Source organism: Acanthaster planci, unplaced genomic scaffold, assembly GCF_054643075.1.
Source record: "Acanthaster planci isolate LZ-2023a unplaced genomic scaffold, COTS_SCS Contig100, whole genome shotgun sequence".
Lineage (NCBI taxonomy): Eukaryota > Metazoa > Echinodermata > Asteroidea > Valvatida > Acanthasteridae > Acanthaster > Acanthaster planci.
The window spans coordinates 1-13,326 of NW_028257722.1; the positions used below are offsets into that span (position 1 = coordinate 1).

The 13,326-nt window shown below is 41.0% G+C and overlaps 2 protein-coding genes across 2 annotated transcripts in view; both read left to right on the forward strand.

Moving 5' to 3' along the window:
- Positions 1-6: 6 nt before the first annotated feature.
- On the forward strand, positions 7-8,527 carry LOC147795254 (breast cancer metastasis-suppressor 1-like protein-A). The gene is made up of 8 exons (XM_087132146.1): positions 7-75; positions 867-1,071; positions 3,067-3,163; positions 3,664-3,753; positions 4,201-4,265; positions 4,670-4,706; positions 5,275-5,401; positions 5,825-8,527. Exons 1-8 carry the CDS (start codon positions 35-37, stop codon positions 5,940-5,942), a joined length of 780 nt encoding a protein of 259 aa, XP_086988272.1. The 5' UTR covers positions 7-34; the 3' UTR covers positions 5,943-8,527.
- A 3,925-nt stretch (positions 8,528-12,452) lies between these two features.
- The window catches only part of LOC147795255 (WD repeat-containing protein 81-like), a 43,462-nt gene continuing 42,588 nt past the window's right edge, over positions 12,453-13,326 (forward strand). The window contains exon 1 of the mRNA XM_087132143.1: positions 12,453-12,822. The gene's annotated coding sequence lies outside the window, so the exon portion shown is untranslated. The remainder of the gene's footprint in view (positions 12,823-13,326) is intronic.

The window sequence follows — 13,326 nt, forward strand, 5'->3', positions numbered from 1 at the left end:
CTGTGAACGTAGGAGGATAGAATGTTTGAATCACATGAATGATCTGGAACGTCAGTTCACTGACCTGAAGGAGCAGTAAGTCCATTTTGTCTAGTCCTGGACATTTAATTGTACTTTCACCAGACATCTTAAGAATGCCCCCTTTATATTGGTGTCATGCTTGACATATGCAATATCAAGCTCTGCTGCCTAATGATCTAAAAGTCTTGGCCCAAGACAATTTGTGGGTGATATTCCCTTAACTTAAACAGGGATACATTGTGTCTTTGCATGGCCAGTGGACTTGGTCATATTGTTGGTAGAGGGTGCTATCAAGAAGCTGAATTTAGAAGTTCCTTGTAATGGTAACAGAACCTTTTTTTTTACAAAATACAGTTATTAGCTGTTTGAGAGTTAGCTTCCTGTTTACACTAACCATTGTTAGAGTACTGATATTGAGGGAAGTTTGGCTCATTGATCACCACACCTGGTCTTGTATGTATGTTGGGAAACTGCAATACAGGTATTGCACCCGTCTGTTTCTCCAATTTCTAATTTTCTTGTTTCTGATTCTCAACCTCAATTTCTGAATCACTGCTATTATATACTACAATTATTTGGTTATTATTTTCTTTAAAAAACACTGTATTTTTATACATTCTTTCATCGTAAAATTTCTGTTTAATTCACTGACAGGTAACTTGTCATGTTTACTGTGGGTTGTAGGGATTGCCTCTGACTGATGAAAATTGTAACAAGTCCCTGGCATGCATTACACACAGTGATGGTCACCCCCCCCAACACACACACAATGATGGAAGTTGAGAGTAATGGTTTTTCGGTATAGCAAGAGCTTTTATTTCAACAAAATTTTTCTTGGTTTGCAGGTTGTATCTGGAGAGGGTTGGACACCTAGATTCTAAACTAGGCCAGGTTCAAAAAGGTGATGCCATGGATTACAAGAAGCTGTCAGAACTAGAGCAAACTATGACAATGCGCACACACATTGCAGGAGTACTACGAGAACTCCGACTCAACAACATCAAAAACAAATATGAAAGTGAAGGAAAAGCATCTCATGAAAATCACGAGGTCAGTCCGACAAAAAAAACCACCTTTTCATCAGTCTGTCTCAGTGTTTTGTCAGTATTGCCTCAATACGTACGAGTAGTCCTTTTTTGCTTGTCAGGAGTGTAAACAATTCATGTGCATCTTGCATCCATCTGTTCGTACCTGTATGTATCATTTGCTTCCAAGGGCCATGCTAAACCATGATGTCTTGTTTTAAACTATTTCTCTGTGGACAGTGTTATGTTCACTGGCTGGAAAAGTTGCTGGATGACCCAGTTGATCTGCAGTTCTCATTTGTTTGTGTGTTTTCTTTCTTTCTTTTTTTTTTAACAATAAGTTTGTTGTGAGGTTTCTTCCAAATGGTACATTGTAAGAACTTTAAACTTGGTATGGACATCAATGCTGATTGCAAGGTGCTCATATTACTTTCATTTCCACCTGTAACATCATCTTATTGTCCTGGCACTCCATTATTTGCATGAGTAGAATGTTATGTGATATCTAATGTAGGTCTCCATTCTTTGGGAAGGTATCACTTCCATCACAGTAAACTGAAGGGGGAACAAACATTAACATTGACTCATTACAAGGTCACTTTTTGACTTAAATACATTTGTCCAATCAAGTTTTATACACATATACCAATTTACATGGCTTTTACACATTTAGCTAACGGTACATAACACCACAATATCTATAAAAAAAGAGGAAAAAGAATGAAACATTTCATGGACCCTGTAATGGGCATTAACGTGGATGCATCTGTTGCTCCAATGACAAAGATATTTTATTAAATATCCAAATATTCGGTCGTACTGACCAGCAGATTATTGATTAACAAACCATATACAAAATCACGCGATGTCAAAACACACAATTGTACATAACAATCAATATAATACATGTAATACACATATAGTACATGTCTGTCACATCTAGGAGTGTCTCCAGCTATAATTTAGCAAGATTTATTAAGAAATGAACAATACTTCTTGCCCTGTTTGAAAATGTCTATTCCTTTTGAATTGTTTAATGAATAATTTACTTTTTGAGTTGTAAAATTTCTATCGCTTTTCATTTGAATCTGCTTCAAACGCATTGTGCTTGGTTGGGTCAAAGTGCAGAAGATGATCCTACATGTGGACGCTGCAACTAAGTGGACCCCCCAACCTACAATGCCATTCTTGAGTAATTAGAAATGAATTAGGAGACCACACCATACACAAAGGAACGAAGGGGATTAAGATTGAGTTTCAGGCTATTCATGGTGAAAGACAGCAATAAGTGGGGAGGTCTCTTATGAGTATGCGTGGTTCAGAACCATACATACTTATAAGGGATATTTCCTTCGCATGGTGCTACTGTGAACCTTTCCACTTATTAAGGGGATTAAGTACCCTCCTTTGTTTTGGTAAACTGATTTGCTAGGGAGCAAACCACAGTTACAAGTGAGATAAGCTTACAAAATTCCAATTAGCAAGTCCTTTGTATCGAAACAATTGGCAAGAAACACACATGGCCACAGTGATGCCCTGTACATGTACGTGCTATTGACAATTTGTATGTGAAGCGGGTGACATCTGGCATGTGCCACAATTTTTTTTTTCAGGGCAGTTGAAAAACAGTTGAACATAAAAAACTGGGGGGGGGGGGAGAAATTCTGATGCCTTAACTCAAGTTATGCTAACCTACATGTTTTATGGGTGCCAGAAATGAATTGCAAGGTTTGAAGAATTTGCGAATAAAAAAACCACCCCTAGCAACTTTTCAGGGAAGAAAAACCCAAACATGAACTGGTTTTAAAAATTTAGATCAAAAGGAATGCTGAAAAGTTTAATAGGACATACATGTATGCATGCAAAACAAATGCCAATGAAAAGACAGTGAAACAAAAAATGATAATGTATGTGTGTTTTGGGAGTTTCTGTCAACGATTGAAAGAGTTGGTACATGTAGCTCATGTTATGTTGTGGAATTGCCTGAAGATTGAAATTTGGTTTTGTCGTTTTTATCCAGAGTGAAAAAATGCTTTTGAAAGATGCACTGAAGGCAGAGCTCGAAGAAAAATTTCGAAGGCTAGAGGAGGACAGACACAATATTGATTTTACCACAGGTGAGACTAAAGGGGATGGAACAACATGCCTGGGATGTTGCTCATGAAAACTATCACTTTGTTGAGAAAGTAACTGAAGTACATGTACTGTGCACTTCACAAATGCTTTGTGTGACACCAAAAGATGTGTGCGTTTCCAAATACAGGGCTGGATTGTTATAATTTAATGAAAAGGCAGAACGTTGAGACTACTACTGTATATTCGGGCCTGTTCAGAAGAAATCACTTCATGAGTGTCCGATTTGAATGTTCCAAATCAAGAATGAATGTTTTTCATGTGAGCCAGTTCATTATCCCGATACTATCATCTGTTGACCTCTCATACCGAGCAACTTTAGTTGAGCTAGTGTGATGACAGGTGCTCTTATCTCCTGATTGATAGTGCCACATTGAAATAATGACCTTATATGATTGCAGGCAATAGTTATGATGACATGTTAAAGGAAGCCATTGACTTCAGGTGCCTGTAACGTATGTTCATACCTTTCTTCAACACACAGAACTTTGGAATGAAACACAGGCCCTCAAGAGTAAAGGGAAGAAGTTTGATCTCACTAATGATAGGAAGAAGAAACCTGTTACAGTAGCTGATATCCTTTTCATTTTTTCTTTTTTCAGTAGACATTTTTTTAGCATTCTCTTGATTTCTGCACTTTGTCTAACCAGTTTTCCAATGCACAATTGCAGATTGTGTGCTTCGATTTTTGTCCATTGTAATAATGTATCTGGGCACTTTGACCCTATAGAGCAGTGCGTGTCCAATACATGCATACATACACGTACACTCGTACATGTACGTTGTTAGTGATGTGACTGATGTTCAGTGCATTTCAGCTGTGATTCCGAGTATTTTTGGAAACTCAATTCTGTGTAAAGCCATAACTGGAGACTGGTAAAGAATCCTGATTCTCAGGATTCTCATCCTTCTTGAGTATTGAATATTCATTGGTTTGCGGCGAGCTCCATGAGTTGGAGTTTCAGTTAATACATACTGATTGTAAAAACAACAAAACAAATAACCTTAACCAGAATTCCAAGACCCTATATTGTTTATAAGCTGAGAGATCAGGAAATTCTTGAAGATTGGACAGCAATCATGAAGGTATGTTTAGTTCACATGTTAATTTTCCTGATTGTTTGACTTTTTGGTTAAAATACACCAGAATTGAGATACTTCTTGACAAGTGCATACATGAATGCATGTAAATGTACAAACATATTTCAGTATTGCAAGCCTTGCTTTTTTGAGCATATTTCAGGTGCCTAGATTATTAGAATGAATACAGGAAAAGGAGTCACTCAAGCATACATGCACATGTACAGTGTACTTGTTGAGTTACTCCAGCTTACATGTCTTGATTAACTCAGATGTTACAAGTTACATGATTTTTAAGTTCAAGGACAGAAAAGGATCAGGAAATGCGAAGTCAAGAGCAATTGGGCAAGCTTGCTGCGACTGAAAAGTGTCTTGACTTATGCTGACTTCAAATATTTGCATCATTTCAGGCAAGGGGTATCAGTGCCAGGAGGAAAGAGGAAGAACGTAAGCATTTTGTGGAAGTTGAAAATGCTTTGTCACAAAGTTACAGATTAAAGGGAATGTTTTGGCTAGGTCATCCTCTGATATTTCCTAATCATTATGTTTGTCCCTCATTTTTGCTTTTGTGCTTGGAATGTTTGTTCCTTTGCACCCTCTTAGTACCTTCGTATTAATTGAATTAAAACATTCCAGCTAGTAATTGACAAATTATTTTATTAATCAAGTACATGTACTAGTAACTGAGTAGGAGTTGGCAATAGAAATAAACATAACAGACCAAACTGTTAATATCCTTTGCGGAAAAATTGGGCAGCATTCTTAGAGTTGTTTGCTTATGAACATGGCAACTCTGAATTTTAATTTATACAGTTTTAATATCTACATGTACAATGTAGATGTATATTGCAAGTCCCTTGTAACAAAGAATACATGCATGTTTATCATACTATGTAATGCTGTATTAAGTGTTGACCTACAATGCAACCTAGAGTGGAAAAACCTTTTCCTTTTTTCAGTTTTCTCAGACTGATTTCATTCCTGAATTTGTCTCTGAATATTTTTTTTAATGCAGAGGTTCTGAAATCAGAGAAGAACCCATACAGTGCGAGATATGAAGATGGCAAGTTGTACTATGAAGGCAGCTTGTTCAATCGACGTGACCGAATTATCATAGAAAACAAGGATGATACACCTGTGCTGTAAGTACTATGATATTAATGGAAGCACAACAGATGACAACAATGACAGTAAGAAATGGACTCAAGGATCACTAGTATTCAAGGCTTACCTTTATGTACATTCATACATTCCTGAAATATCAGGAAAAAATACTTTTTTGCAAATTGAAATGGGCAAATGAAGGATAGGACACTGAAAGCATGTCCTTATTTGATACAAGGTAAACACTTCTACATCTTCAGGATTCTTTTGCAAAAATTCAGGTGACAAAATAGAGATTTCTGTAGGGGTTCGGACAGGGCACAACAGAGGACACCCTTGAACTAAAACTTCATAGTTTGAAAACTTGCTGCCTCTAAAAACCAGGATGAACTGCCTGTGCTTAGTGATGCTATACATTTGTACATGTATTGATCTGTACTACGGTGTTATCTTTCTAACAGTGCCACCATCACTGCTGTTAACACAGGAGAGGTCTGGGTAAGGAGAACAGATGGAACTAAATCTAAGCTCTACATTGACAACTTACAGAGGGGGAAGTACACAATTCGCCACACATGATCAGCATAGCTTAGAGGGAACATCATGTCTGTTTGGGTTTTTTTCAATAGGGGTATTTATTGAGCACTCTTACTCGTTTTTTACCCTGGAGAAAGGTGTATAAAGCAATCTGTAACAAATGAGTCGACAAAACATTTGTGAATGTCCATCTGCCCGGCAATATGACAAACTCTTCTTAATATTTATTTGCACTTCAAGTTTGGCATCCCAAACAGGCTCTAAACAAACATCCCAGTTTGTTTAGAGCCTGTTAGAGTAGATTATTTACAGTCACTTAAGACCTAAAAGATGTAATTCAGGTCCTGCATCTCATCAAAAAACTGCTTCCGTGTCTCATGTACATGTATAAGTATTGTATTGCTGCATTGTCGTGTGAACTTTTCCCCTAACATTAGTAGGTCTTACATGTTGGGGGGTTGATGTCGAGAAATCTACAGAACAAAGTGGAATGATTGTTTTTTTTTTTAAAGATATGTACATGCAGTTATTTCGAGAAATGTTTTGGGACAGGGATTTAAGAGGGAAAATGCTTCATAAAAATACTCTTGTAAGAAAATAGCATTCTGCCGTGTACATGTGGTTCAGTCGTAAAACATCATTCTTTTTGGATTGAGTTACTGAATGTAAGCATTCAATCTTGTGAACTCTTAAAAAGATCTCTGTTGGGCCCCAAGCTGGTACCAAACAAACTGTGAAGATTATTCCATCACCTTTGTGTTCATGCATGTGTACACTGGACTTGTGTGATATGACAAAGTATGTTCTTTTATGACAACATAATGACTGAAGAGAGGATAAGCTACAGAACCCCACCTATGGGTAAAACTCTGTCAGTTCTTCAGAGAGTGTGAACTGGATATATAATAAGTAACATGTACATGTATATCGTTGTGTGCCTGGCAAAAAGTCCTAAGCGCGCTTACGCCATGTTGCCGGGAAGCATGATCACAGCAGAGAAAATTTTCCCAGCAAAAGGGCGTAAGAACCACACTCTTGGTTTAGTAAAAACAGATGAAATGTACTACAAAATCAACACAGGCTTTACGACAACTTATTATTAACGACTTGGGAAATTTTTATAAAATTTTGGCAAAGAAATCTTTATATTTCATTAAAATAAAACAGTTGCATACATATGTCCTTTTGCCTGGAAGTTTTTTTTGCAGTGATCGTGCTTCCTGGAAAAAGGGTGTAAGTGCTTACGTCCTTCTAGGCACACGACAATACACTGTATTTGGTTCAATGAAATTTTAACGTATCAATATGGAAGCTTTTTCAGTGGAAACACGAAAATTGTAAATATGTACAAAGAAATTTTCTTACTGGTAATGTTGGTATAAAAATAGCCCCAAACTAGTATTGGAGGCGCACAGCCGTATCTGAGTTATTTCAATATTAATCTTGAAATAAAAACCCTGCTATTATGTCCTCTCTCTCCCGAATGCTTTTGTCAAAGTACAGTCGAATCGCTGGATCGTCTGGATTCCTGCCTCTGTATTTTCACTTCATTTTAAAGATTTGGGTGTGAACATTGCCATCATATCTTGTGCATGTTTCAACTTGAATGATTGTGGAAGGAGTGTTGCCTTTTATTTCACACTTACATAGTTGGAAGAATGAGGGGAGGGAGTGTCACTATGTCAACGTTGAGAGGTAAGGGCCCGAGTAAAGGCTACCCATTTTTTCCCCACTCCTACACAAAGAATTGGCTGGGTTTTCTCATTTTCAATACGTGCATATTGAAAACTGTGCGTGGCCCCGTATCCTTCCCCAGCTTACAAGTCTGTACACTCGTCAAAATGGGGGAGGAGGGTCCTTGGGCAACACAAAAAACCAGATTTTTTTTTTCTCTTCAACCATTCTTATAAGCAACATCTGATATTTCCTGGTCTGACCAACATAACTCGTACATATTGGTGTGCATTGTATGCAGTCTTACTTATTAAAGTAGAATTTCATAATCAGTGTTTTGGGTGTCAAATTTTCCTTATCACATTCACTCTTTGGATGTCACAAGAAAACCAATTAAAATAAGTCCCTTTAAAGCACTTTTCGTTCCTGTCAATACACTTTTATCTCCAGACATTTCACCTGTGATTGATGAGCCTACTAAAGAGTCATGGAACTGCCTTATTGGAGTCTTCTGTTTTATCTGTCAGTTCACGTCTGTTGACGTTTTAGCATTGTTCAGTGCATGTATGTATTTTATTTTATGGTTAACTATGAATCTTTAAGCGACCAGCCACATATCCGTGATCAATTACCATTGATAGACGTAATACTGATGCCTTTCCAGGATTCCTCACATTGGAAGACATTCATGGACTCCATGCCATATCTCGGAATTGCGTCTTGCCCTGAAATATGCAGTGGAGACATCTTTTCCAGATACGACTTTGGAGACAGACAGTTTTTTAAGATACCATGTCAGTAAAACTGGTCTTTCTGAGATAGGCCTTATAGTGAAGTGAGTTGGACCGGCACATCACCGAATGAACTTTTGCTTTCCTTTGTACGAATGTAAAATATTGATTCACCGCTATAACAGCGCCTTAATAAATCTTTTTGTATAAGTCGTCATTTTACTTTTTCTGTCTGAAGTAAAATTGTCAGATTTTTACGTGTGTCTTGCAAACCGCACAAATCGTTAGACAAATTGGTATTGGTTTCGTGTTAAAAAAATATCAGGATCACTTACCAATTCAGAATGCTATTCTTCTATCGGAAGACAATGTTCTATCAAACAGTGGTTTGACCGTGAAGAGATTCGTTTTCTGTTTTTCGTTTAAAATATTTTCATTGTGATTCACCCATGTGAATTTCAAAATGGTTCAAGACGAATTTCACGGGATGTTAAAAAAAAAATCAATTTACAGCATGGTCCTTTCTCATTCAGTTACAGAGTTGTCGCCACATTTTACCACCGTGTCGACACAATACGTCATAAATGAATTCGTCCAAGCTGTTGCTAAATACCGTCATTTAGAGATCGAACAGAGATCGTTTTTTATCAATCCCAGCAAAACATTTGCAGAATTGTTATACGTATGTACGTGTATACACCACACATAAAGCAGGTAAGCTGAACCTTTGTTCCAAGACGAGAGAGTGGGGGGTGGGCTATGATGTCCAGGTGGAACATGAGATTCTCGCACAATTAATCACCAAAAGCATCGGCTTCATTTGGAGGGGCATTAAGGCACCTTTCTGTATGTACGGTTTTGGTGTGTTGCATACACGATGTGTTCATGCGTTTAACAATCGCGGACACAAAAATCGGCCCTTTATCATAACACGTGTGCGTTGCGTTCGGAGGTTAAAACGGATACGCAACTCTCAGCGCAAGTGTTGACGCGCGTATATGGAAAGGCACCTTTAGTCGGGCCAAACGGCTGCAGTCGAATTCGTACGTACCTCGTGGCAATGTGAGTGCAGGGTAAAATCAACAAACTTGATTACACATGTTTCCTCTTTTGATATCAGTGGCAATTCAGTTGATGAAGACATCGATGTACCGATTAACCCTCAAAGGGCTGGGTATATTTCGGCCTAGCCCCACACATGGGCTGTGAACGGCTCTCTTTTGATTTTTGTCTTTATACTGTGATAGCTATTGCAGTGGAAAGACAAAAGCGAACCATTCACACAGCACGTGGGGATCGATGGGCAGTTCGACCCATATGCAGCAAGGTATGAGACGGAGAGAACCCCCCCCCCCGCTTTGTGTTGGTCATTGTCTCGCAGGAATCTGGGGAATTCCTTTCAGACATCTTGGGGGGATGTATTAAGTAACAATAGTCTGGAATGTGTATAGGGATTGGACATGTTAGGGGGGTACCCCTCGGTCTCATTTCTTGCTGGGTATAGTGTGACCAGTCACAGTAGAGATCAGCGACACATCTTTTACCTTTCTCAACATCATTTTTCCACAGTTAACTCATGAAATTATTCTTGCCATTGCACTCAGAAGCATTCATTATCTGTACACTACCAGAGGATATCCAGAAGAAGTTGTATCGGCCGCACTACACAACGCGTATCCTCCCTTACCCGGTAATAGAGCTATATTATAAACTTGGCCCTTACCTGCCAACAAACGCGGCGCCCGACTACCCACGAGGCTCAATCACCAATCCTTTGTCTTGAGTTGACATACATCCACACGACGGGAAAGTCCGAGATGACTTCATGAAGCATTACAACTTACATGACACCACAAGATTCACAAACCAGTGGAATTTTTAAGGACACCGCCCTCAATCTGTGCCTTTTGCCGTGACAAATCATTGGTTCGGTTGACCACCTGCAACACGTACACTCCCAGGTCCACCACGGCCAAACTGCTGAACCATGCCACTGTCCCCGCTGACTACTCACGTTCGAGCACCTCCGATCTCATGTTTTCCTCTGTTGTCCCCAAAGGCGAGTACCACACCTGCGGTTGCTCCTGCACTACCTCCAATTTGGTACGCAATTACGTCACCGATGCAAGCAGCTCTACGTCAGTTAGACCATGGACGGAACTGTGAGACCGAACAGATATTAGCCAACCGGTTTGTGGAACGTTAACACATTCGCAATGTAAACAAAAAGAACATCGAAACAAAGAGCTATAATAGCTCTATGACCCCACCCCACTCCATGGATGACATGTGCGTCTGCTGCCTAGCAACCACGCGGACAGATGAAACGCAGTATTTAATTTTCACGTTGGAACTATGGTTGGAACCATAGGAATCATAGAAAAGCCAGAGGTGTCAGGCCTATTCTTGTACGCCACGCCAAGTCTGCGCAAGACCAGGGCGACATGACGTTCCATGCAACACGCACGCTCTTACGAGATCACACTTGCGCGTAGGCGTTCGCGAGGTTCAAAGTTGTTCGTGCGCAGTGGTGCAATTTTACGTGCCCTGCGTCACCTGTAGCCTTCTATTTATGATCTCCGTGGTTGGGACCAAAGATCGTATATCGCTGCGTAGCGGCAAGAGATGGAAAACTCTGCCAAATAGTGTAATCACCATCGGCGCCATTCAAGTAAGCAATACGCCTGCGAACTGCACGTTAATGCATAGGCACAGGCGCAACAGGTGTACGTGGCTATTGCGGCGTGGTGCTAACGCCTGTTGCATTAACATGCACTGCGCAGGCGTGTTGCCTACTCGATCAGATGGCGCCCATGCGATTACAACGTTTTACGCGTATTCACGGTGAAGCTCTCCATTTGCGCCGCTACGCGGTGCTATACGATCTTCGGTTGGAACCACAGATATACAAACGCATAGACCGCCAGATCCTGATCCTTTTCACAACTACAGGGTTTTTCGTGATCTGCGCGGCCCCCAACTAAAATCAAAATTGTGGGCAATTTACGCACAGTTGAAGAGTTCCATGGCAATGGGACACAGGGAGCACAACCGACACAAACGGACACGTCTGCTTAAGGTGTCTCTGGTTTAATAATTGTTCGCACCGCTCCAGGCGCTACTTATGATGCGACCTCCACAGGCCCTGGCAATCTCCTAGCCAGATCTTGGTCCTATACAGGTCTTTATTCCCATACAGGTGGTGATCCCTATACAGGTCGTGATATATAGGTGTGAGTTACGGGCACAACTTGTTTTACATCCACCAAATCCCCCCGTAAGACTACCGTCCCGTGGATGGAGTTCCCGAATAAACTCGTCCCCAGATGATTTATATTAAGTCTAAAGATCCCCCGGTAAGTCGCTTACTTACGGGTAGGGCCTGGTAGTTCTCCCCGGTGGGAGCAGTAAAGAAAACCGTGTGGCAACTTAACTGACCAGGACGGCGCTGGAAATACTACTGCACATGGGACTGACTGCGAAGGAACTGACACGCTTGGCGCGCATCGCACTTATATATATCTCGCAGGCCGCCAACCTCGCGCCACCAGCCGCAGCGCACGGCGGGTCCCGCCGACATCAGGGAATAAGCCCTGGGCCTAACTACGACGGCTCAGAATAAACACGCAAACTTCTATTGAGCCACAATATCACCATGAAGTTCTTTTGCATGTTGTGTACCGATCCCGTGACCAGCAACCTCTTCAGCGAAGACTCAACTCCCCTCGTTGCATTCCGACGTGACCGATCGATTGGAGGGACTTTAGTCCATTCGGTCATCCCACCACTATGCGATGTCAACAGCGGCAACATCGGCACTGTGGCCAGCAATCGCCCTCGCTGTAACACTTGCAGGTGTATCCACAATCCCCCACGGATCGACGGCCCCAAAGGCAGTTACCCTACAGAACAAATCACGTTTACTTCAGCAAATCTCGTGTATTGCATCTCCTGCCAACAATGCGGTGTCCACTACATCGTTGAAACAAAACGGCGCTTGGCTGACCGATTCACTTGCGATGCGTCTGATGTCAACTCTCAGGGCACCCTGTAACGCGCCACTTCACCAAGGCACCTCACACTTGTGACGACATGGGCTGTATGTCCTAACCATGACAACATTAGGCGCTCAACGCTTGGAGACGGAACAGCGCATCATATTCCAGATTGGAACACTGACGCCAGGCGTTTTGAATGTCGATTTTTCTGCACTCAAACCACCAGTCCCTCACACAGCTCTGATGAAGGTTCAGCGGGGCCGAAAATTCAACACCTGAACAAACCGGTGATCACTGTTTTTTCTTACTTTTCCCGGCTGCATTACAGGCAATGTAAGTGCGTTGCACGTAATGCGCAATGAACACGCTCTCCCATCAATCGTTTGCCCATACTTTTCAAAATCACGGCTATACGCGCACGACTGTATCCATGCAGCATCAATGTTGAATTCCACACAGCAACATACCACCACCCTGATGAAGGACAAACGTTGAAAAATTCGGCAACTTTTGGCAGCGGTGAGCACACTTTCTAACTAAAGTGTTTTCCTAGTTATGCCTGCCTCTTTAATGTCCAGCTTTTCTTGCCAGATAATGGACTAGAGATAACGCCGGAGGAGCTCCCTGGAGGTGCTAATTTAATTATTAAATAATTTAATTAGAAGCCTCAGAAGGATGTTAAGTTCAACAGTGATTTTTAAGGCTACCTGGTTGTTGTCCTCCATCCAATCAAGTAGAAACTGCCCTCGGCCATTAAACCTACAAACAAATTTTCCACATGACCGGTGAACAACATTTTCGCCTATCTTTGTGTTGCATTCTCCCAATAATTACCACCAGTCAGTTCTTCGTTAGACAAGTTTTGTTGCAGCTTTCCAGTTCTGCATATTGCTGCCTTACTTCATCATTTGCATCGCTTGTTGGAACAAGACTCGAGGGACTGTCTAAGCAGGCAGGTTTAGCATCAACAGTAGCCTAACTTTGATAACTGATGTGTATTACACCTCTCACTGCTTAAGCTGC

Coding starts and splice junctions, on each gene's coding strand:
- LOC147795254 (XM_087132146.1), top strand. CDS start 35: ATGAATGATCTGGAACGTCAGTTCACTGACCTGAAGGAGCA. Junction 1,072..3,066: donor CATCTCATGAAAATCACGAG/GTCAGTCCGACA, acceptor GTTTTTATCCAG/AGTGAAAAAATGCTTTTGAA. Junction 4,707..5,274: donor CAGGAGGAAAGAGGAAGAAC/GTAAGCATTTTG, acceptor TTTTTAATGCAG/AGGTTCTGAAATCAGAGAAG.